This window comes from Corylus avellana, chromosome ca6 (assembly GCF_901000735.1).
Source record: "Corylus avellana chromosome ca6, CavTom2PMs-1.0".
NCBI lineage: Eukaryota > Viridiplantae > Streptophyta > Magnoliopsida > Fagales > Betulaceae > Corylus > Corylus avellana.
The window spans coordinates 29179419-29188267 of NC_081546.1; the positions used below are offsets into that span (position 1 = coordinate 29179419).

Below are 8849 nucleotides of genomic sequence, written 5' to 3' on the forward strand. Positions count from 1 at the left end.
GGGGGGACATTGACAATATTTTGATAGTTTGGAGGGGACATTATCACAATTGAAAGTTTGGGGGGATATTGTCAATTGGGTGGCCGTAGTTTGAGAGGGGATATGTGGACTTTACCCTACTTTTTATTTTTATTTTTTTTTTATCTACTTTCCATATTCATAAAGAAGACAGAGAACACAAATGTTATATATATGTAGACACACACACACTAGGCTCAACAAATCTTTTGCCATTTTGTTGAGTCGGATGTGAAGCATTTTTTGCTACAAAGCTAGACAAAATAGCTTTTTAGCTATCTTGTTGAGTCCAATGTGACTGCTCTTAAAGAGCTGAATTCCATACTTTTGGCCCATGTATAGTAGTTGCATTTTAGACTACTATGCATTTCAGATGCATCATTGAGCTCACACCCCACAGAGAAGTTGTGACTTACTTTATCTGTGTTGTTGGATGTACCTCCGAGATTTAATCTTTAAGGTGAATATATACATAAAGTAGCAATGTCTTAGACGGGTTCATTGTTGTCTTTTTAAAAAAAGAAAAGTATTTGATAGATTGACTATATTTTTAAGAATTAAAATTTTCAATTTAGAAACTATAAATTTTTTTAAAATGTAAGAATTAAATTGAAATGCAGTACCCAATTTCGGGGATAGTGTAAAAGCATGGACAAACAAAACCATGTGGAGGTAAGAGAGTAATGCTACAATTCCCTCTTGTACCCATCTAACAATGATGTGGCTCTTAAAATCACCATTGTGCTTGTGATTGATTATTATTAGATTTTGATCAAATGGTGATTTTAGGATGCACATAATTTTTTTGAAGGATACAAGAGAAACTTCTAAAATTACTCGAGGTAATTAGGTTATGTAGGATAAGGATTCTCTACAATTTTGAAGAAAATGTAAATTTTAAAATTATGAGATGTAATTTTTAAAATTACAATTAAATTAAAATTCAATAGTGATCAAACTCAAATTTAATAGTGATTTTAAAGGCCATATCAATTTTAAGAGATAAGAAAAAGATAGAAGTTGGTCCTAACAATTATATATATAGGTAATCGGTTATCAATTGTATTCGCATATTTGAGAAGCAGTTTTTAAGTCAAAAAGCGATTTTTGACAAAAGCTTTATTTTTAAACTTTTACAAAAACTGTGTTTTAGTAATTTTTGGACTTTTTGAACCTTTAAAAGTACATTCAATTTTTTACACAAGCGTGTCAGATTTGATTAGGTCCTAGGTTCCATCTCACGAGTAGGAGAAGGCAAAGGAGTTTAGTAAGGCGGCGAAGCACAAGGCGTTGAAAACGGCGTCGCTTCGTCCACATCGATCGTCACGGACACCACTGGCAACGAGCTCGACACCCCAACGACCCTAACGCGCTCCTCTATTGGGAAATTATCTCAACAATAAATTTGAATGGCGCGTCAATCTTGGGCAAATAAGATAAATTTGATTTGGTGAAATTTAAATTTAGAAACTTGCTTACATGGGCGTCAATCTTGGGCAGTTATGAGGAGTCGGATTTGGTCGAATTCAAATTGGAAAATTTGTTTATTTAAAGAGAATCACATGAGGAGAAAGGAAACTGAATCTTATTTGGAATTATTTCCATGTTGGGAGGCCTGGCTACCTCGAATCAACCATAAATATTTTCTATCATTAATGTTCATCTATTTAATATTCTTGTCTTAATGAGGCCTGGCCAAATATTTTAGCATTTATCTTCATATATCTATTGTAACCATTCAGTTCTATAATAAATATCTTCATTGTCTTTTCTAATTACAATATGCACTATTCTATATATTTTCCATTGTTTGTTACAATTCCAGCCATTAAAAATTAAAAAAATAATAATAAAAAAAAAAGAACAAAAAATATTCTAATATCCGACAAGTACACTTCAATACCCCATTCACGGTTTCATAGGGTTCTATACGAGTTGGCCACCATTAGCTTGTGAAAATTTGGTATTTTCTCTTGATATTTTGAGAACTATGTTGCAATTATGGACTTTTTCCCCCCTCCTATTCATGGATTATAATTTCCTTGAGGAAGTTTTCTACATGGTGTTTTTTTAATCAAATTGTGATGCTCTTTATGTGACTTAGAAATTTTAGTACCCGTGGTTTTTTTAAAATAAAATTCCCTCCTATTGCTCCTTCAGTGTTACATTCAATACCCTTTTTATAGGCTATACAAAAACCACCCCTTTTTCCCTTTCAAGAAATGCAGACTATTTTCATAAAATAATATGCTATTTTTGACTTTACCATCAAAAAAATTCTCTACTAACTCTACCAACTGCTATATTATTTATTGTCATAATCCTTTACACACCTTATCGATATGGCCAATAAACTTTAGAATTCTGATCCTATACAAAAATTTTGGCCATATTGTTTCTCATCTACCATCAACAAGTTTTAGAAGACGATTGCCTATTCTTCTCAAATAAGCAAATACATCAAAGAGGGTTGAACGGATTCTTTCACTAATAATGAACAACGATACAATCAAATTTAAGTGAAAAATTAAAAGAGCAGCAATAGTCCTTCTTTGTATGGCCACACTTTGAATCGCTTCAACATCTTGGTATGCCTCCTAATCATACACATCAAACAATTAGAGATCAATGCCCACACAAATGTAATCTTTGCTATTTGATAATGCAGACATAATCTATTCATATGTACAATCTAATTAAAAAACACCAACCAACACAATACTAAAATCTTAGTTCATCTCCAGTGTCATTATGCAAAAAATACATAAGCATTACAAATATGCATAGATTCTGCAAAAAGAAGGTCTGCAAAAACAAACCTAGAAATATTGCGTTTGAACAGCACATAAGTCGGGATTTGGCCCCAGTTCAGTCGTATGGTACCCACTAGAAACATTTTCATCTAGGCTCCGAACAAAAAAAAAAAAAAAAATTCTTATTTTTAATAAACATCACAAAGACATTCATCATCATATTGAGAAATACAAACAAATACCTAAAAAATCACATGCAAATTCAACCAAAGTGCCAATGCTTCCATTTAATTCTCAACATATTAACTATGCATTTTATAAAAAGCCTTCATTGAAAACCTAATAGAGCCTTTTGGCTCATGAGAAAAATATAAAGTTTGGCTTGATTTTTGACATTCTCAAGCATTTTACTTTCTATTTGTTCATATTTCTTGAAAATCCATTTGAATTAGGATGTAAAGTTAAGAATTTTCAGCATTTTACATGGAAAAAGAAGCATGGTGTTCTAGTGAACTCAGCCTAACACAACCATGTAGGCTGAATAAACTTGACTTTTGAAAATCTCGAATGACATGCATATAATTCTTGACCCCTTTTCTCAAAATTTTCAGCCACCCAATAAACAATGAGTTCAAGATGGTCTAGATTCTTTTGTAACTCTCCTATAGGACACAAACAAACCGATTTCATATAATGTCGAAACTAAAAATAAATTTGATTAGAGGCATCAACAAAGAAACTCAAAATAAGTAAAGCATCACCATCATGCTTTCCATCACAAACATAGATTATGAAAAGAAAAAAAAATTCAGAATACAAGAGCCCAAGTACATGTGCCAACTATGGGCCACCAAGCCAACTATGGGCTGAAAATAATATGGGCAACTTTGGCCTCTTTTAATAGGCAACTTTGGCCTCTTTTGATTTTGATTTTTGTTTTTTTTGGGCCCAAAATGAAAATGAAATTGGCATGTGCAAGTTTGCATCAGTAGACGAGAGAGACCCAAAGACCAAAGTCTCCCCTCGCAGGTGCGACAAGGAAGGGACAAAATTCTCCCATTTTTTGTTTTAGATCTGTTTTCAAAAAGAATAAATCTCTCCCCAAGTCTCTGATGGGGAATCTGTGTGCTGAGCAGGGCATGTGCGACAGAGACATACCTCCACTATAGTTTTATTTTTTATTTTTTTTACTGTGCCGTTCCTTCTTCATTCTCTTTTCTTCTCTCTCGGACTAACAAATTTTCTGCTCTCTTTCTCTCAAGAACAAATTTCACTGTCTTTCTGGTCACTCTACATGCTGCTTGCAATGGGCCAGATTTGGCTAGAGGAAAGGACACTGGCTGATTGGTGCAGATCGGACTGGGTGGAGCGTCTATCCGTTGATCGGATTGGGCAGGAGCTTGTCCGTGGACGGCTGGGAAAGGTGCCGGAGGAGGATCTACTCACTTCTTCTCCGGTCGGCTTTGGGCGTGCTTCATCAAGGCACTATTTGCAGATCTGGCCGGATGGAGCCATGATGGCTGGTGAGTGTCTGAGCGCGGATAGAGTGCTGGGTACAGATCGGTGGTCTTTGACCAAACCGAGTACTACTGTGATGGGTAAAAGAAGGCCACATGTTTTCTGACCGGCGAAAACGAGTGGTACAACACCCAACGAAATAAAATTCTGAAGACTTCTGAAACTGTGAAACAGAAAAAGAAACTTATGTGCAGCAGAAAAACACAGAACTTAAAGTTTCGTGATTGTGAAAACAATCCGAAATATAGCAAAAGAAATTACCGGGAAATAAAATGAGGAATCTAAGAAATTGCCAAAAAAAAAAAAAAAAAAAAAACTTAAAAGAAATCATAATGCGGAAATATAACTACGAAATAAACACAAGATTAAGGTGATTCGGCAATATGCCTACGTCCACACACTAAAGTCATGTATGTTACATTTAACTTTTATTGAGTGAGTATAATTGTACATGAGAAGCCCCCTTCTATAGGAGCCAAAGGGGAGAAGGACTTCATGTTTTTCCAATATGGGGCAAGCCTTAGAAGAGGCTTATTTATGTAAGCCAATGACAAAGGCTTTCTCAACATTTAGAGCAACGTGGGACAAGCGCACGTTACTATTCTCTAACAATAATTACAAATGACAATCTACTTATGCAAAAAACATAACACAAGACTCAAAAGTAACATGAAGAAAAACCCTCTAAATATTAACCAGAATAACAAACAATAATTAGAACCAACAAATGAGAAAGAAAAGTAACTAGAGCAGAGGGCAAGCTGACCTGCTGCACTGTTGATAAAATCTCCGTTCAAGGCCAGAAACAATGACTTTAGGTGACTTGAAATGCTACCACACACCTTTTAGTAAGCGTTGGCATCATTCAGATCTACCATACACTCCTCAACCTTACACCGATGTGGCTGAGTCCCCTGCACCACACCACCACCCCTCTCGTCTTCTTCGGCAGGGTGGACCCAGACCCATTATCCGGTTTGGGCGGAGCCTTGGTAACCACATCGTCAAAGTAGATTTTCCGCCCACATTTCAAACTGTTGAGTAACTCGAAGGATGAGATGGGAGGGGACGGAGAAGAGGAGCCTCCAGATTCGGCCAGAGAATCCGAACCCATTTCCATGTGCACCCTCTACAACCCTTAACACTGCATTTATAACGGTGGGTGTCTCTGCGTTGAGTGATTAGAGAGATTTATTTTGGGAAAATTTTGGGAGGAAAGCGTTTCGCGGAAGTGATTTTGAGGGAGGGGGAGGCGATTTTGAATGGGTTTGGGGAAAAATTTGGGGGGAAATGGTCGTGGGAATGGTTTTTGTTGGGGGAATGGGTTTTGACACGTTTTTGAATTTTTTATTTTATTTTATTTTTAATTTGGGGCAAACGTGATATGTGCCCCGTTATCGGCGTGCTTACTGTTTACACACGCTGGTGTCTCCAATATAATTACTCCCAATACATTACATAAATGCAAGACCGGTGGGTGCATTCATTCTTTTTTTTTATTTTTTATTTTTTATTTTTTATTTTTTTTATGAAGGGTGCGTTCAATTGCCTATTGGTTACACCATTAATGCGCATGGGTCTCATCAAACGTGTGGGTTGTCCGTTGGAATCAGACCCAATTATTTCGACCGTTGGGTTTTGGAGACCAAAGACCAAGAAATTTGGGCAAGCATGAAATTTTTTGAGGACCACATTTTCTCTTTGGGTTTCGAACTAAATGGGCCAAATAAAAAACTCATATGGGTTAAAAAAAAAAAAAAAAAAAACCCAAAACAAAACCAAATTCGGCCCAGCCAAAGGAAGTTACGCCCTTTTTGTAATCTTGTTTCAGTGACGTTTCATCTTCCAAGCTAACCGCTGCGCTCGCCGTTCTCCAAGCAACCGTCCTCATCCCAAATACTCCATGGAGATGGAGGGATCCACGATGCCAGGGTTATCGAGGCCATCAAGTGATGATTCATCACCATCTATTTGTTACGACATCGTTTTCCATATGCCTATTGGAGCTGTGGGGGGGGAGGCGGTGCATTCGAGGTGGTATAAGATTACTGTTCATGCGGGCGGTTCTCAGGAGGTCGACGGTGAGAAGCTGCAGATGATCAGTCCATTTTGGAAAGGAAATCATCACCAGGACTACAGTTTTGCAACCCTAGGCTCGGATTTGTACTGTGTTGGTGGTCATCGCTGCTATCGTTCTGTTGCTGAGTACGATTCTGATTCGCCTCTACCGTTTGTTCGCAGTGTCTATAAGTTAGACATTACCCATCCTGATAATAATTGGGTTCCTGTTCCTAAAATGATTTGTCCCAGACTCCAACCCCACAACTTCGTCATTGGTAATAAGCTGTTTGTGTGGGATGGTCACTATTGTTGTTTTCCACCTGTCCGCTTGGAAGATAATGCCTTTGACGATGAGGTATTTAACGACCCCATTATTAATTATAGCTCATCGGATGATGAGCTATTTGACGGTTTCGTTATGGATTATACTTTTCCAACTGCGATCCCGGATGCTGAGGTATTTGACCCGATTCTTAATGAATGGGAAGTGTTGCCTGATCCTCCTGGTAGAATGCCATACGACGGCTTTATTATTGCAGCTCTTGAGAATCCAGACAGGATTCTTGTTGCTTCATCATGTTTTCCGGCTGATAGTGATCATAGATGGGCTGATTTCTATACATATGACGTGGGGGATGGTTGTTGGCGAGAGCTTGAGCGTCATCAGCGCAAGTTACACCGTCATTGTCCTCTAGGATGGTGTGGAAAGCCTTTAACGGTAGCCAATACTTTATACTGGCTTCGACATAATGCTCGCTTGCTTGCCTACGATCTAGAGTTAGATGTGTGGTTCTTAGGCAATCTGAGTGTTCTGGGAAATTCGTTTTTTAATGAAGATGACCCCTCGTTTATTCCTAGTTTTGTCCATTTAGACAACCACAGGTTTTGCTTTTTACAACGTGCGTCTGATTCTTGTCTTCACTGCAGCATAGTTGATGTCTCTCGTAAGCTCAAGGAGAGGAGGTTGGATATAACGGTTGTTTGCCTCCTTGAATATAAGATGGACCACGCCACTCGCATATCGGATTGCCTTTTACTGTAAGTAGTGTCTTGCTTAATTTCCCTAATTTCCATTATCCTCGATCTCTGTTTTTTTACCAAACACAAACATTTTCTGTGCACAACTAGTTAATTTTCCATAACTTCTTCTGCAGTACCATATATTGTTTTCTCTAACTAATAGTACTGATGCATAGTTCTTGAGAACATATGATGGTTAATATAATTGAAAATTTTATTCATAGCTTTTGAGTTGGATGAGCAATATTATTCTCAATTTTTTCCAATTAAATTTTATGACCACCCGTGGCTATTTCTATTTTTTGTTTTTCTGTGACATTTTCTTCAATTCAGGAGGAGAAAATTTTTTATATTTGTGACTCAAGTTACTGGATCCATTAAACCTTTGTCAATAAAGCATGTAGCTATAGACACTATACTGTGAATTTCTTGCGGTTTATATAGTCTTGCAGAAGGTGGGCTTGTCCAAGTGTCGTTGCTTTTGCAATAAACTCTTAGACATACCATTCTTACCCTAGTTGTCTCATTGTGGTATTAATAGTTTGAAGGTGTTGCACACCTGCTAGCTTGTATGTCGAAACATGCTTGGTTTGTAAATTTTTTTGGAGAAATGTTCGTGGACATGAAATTGTAGTTCTCTACAAGATCCTTAGAATCTACAAGAAATGCGCATGGACCTAAAATTTAGACACCTACAATATTTTAAGAGTCTACAAGATACTAAGAGACTAGCATTTATCAAAAGTTAACATATGACTCTCTTAATGTAGTTCTTGAGCATGATGTACCTCTAATAGGACCTGTGGTGCTGCCATCAAATTTTTCCCTTAAACCGTGCACTAGGAGGAGCAAATTTGATGTGCAGATAAGAATGACATTGCTGTTAGCATATGTGCAAGTGCTAATGAGTGTTAAACTTGCAGGGGTAAGCAAAGCAGAAATGAAGTGCAAATTAGAGAAGAAGCCAAGCAAGAATGAAGTACGAGGAGTAAGGAGATTTATGATTGTAGGTTGCTTTCTTAATCGACTATAGTCTAGGGTTTGGTATTCTCTATTCCATTCTTATGCAAGCATTTTATTGAGAAGGTCATGACATTGTCCAATGCTCCCGTAGGAATATGTTTTTTTTTTTTTTTTCCCTGCATGAGAGCTTGTCTAAGAGTATTATCATTAAACTCTCTATTCTTTAGTTAAAATTGGCTAACAAACTCAAAATTTTAAGTTTAACTTAGACATGAAGCGGAAAGGGCATTGACATCTTGACGTATTTGAATTCTGCAATTAGATTAATATTCTTTTTTGTTTTTTTTAACAAACCGGCATTCATTAAAAATAAAGGAGGTTACATGACAGGGAAGAAGCTAAAATAAGCTTAGACATGAAGCTAAAAACAAACTTAAACAGAATAACTCAATCCAAACAGACCACTAGCACCTCTAAATAGGTGAAAATGGAGGTAACCTACAGATGCAACTGATG

At 37.0% G+C, this 8849-nt stretch overlaps 1 protein-coding gene across 1 annotated transcript; it reads left to right on the top strand.

Moving 5' to 3' along the window:
- Window positions 1–6091: 6091 nt before the first annotated feature.
- LOC132184828 (uncharacterized) lies at window positions 6092–8558 on the top strand. The gene is made up of 2 exons (XM_059598602.1): window positions 6092–7388; window positions 8294–8558. The coding sequence occupies exons 1-2, from the start codon at window positions 6193–6195 to the stop codon at window positions 8346–8348; spliced, it is 1251 nt and encodes a 416-aa protein (XP_059454585.1). The 5' UTR covers window positions 6092–6192; the 3' UTR covers window positions 8349–8558.
- The last annotated feature ends 291 nt before the right edge of the window (window positions 8559–8849 follow it).

Excerpts from the sequence above, each read along its gene's own strand:
- LOC132184828 (XM_059598602.1), top strand. The coding sequence starts at position 6,193 with ATGGAGATGGAGGGATCCACGATGCCAGGGTTATCGAGGCCATCAAGT. Across the intron at positions 7,389-8,293 it reads ATATCGGATTGCCTTTTACT|GGGTAAGCAAAGCAGAAATG; the intron begins GTAAGTAGTGTC and ends TTAAACTTGCAG.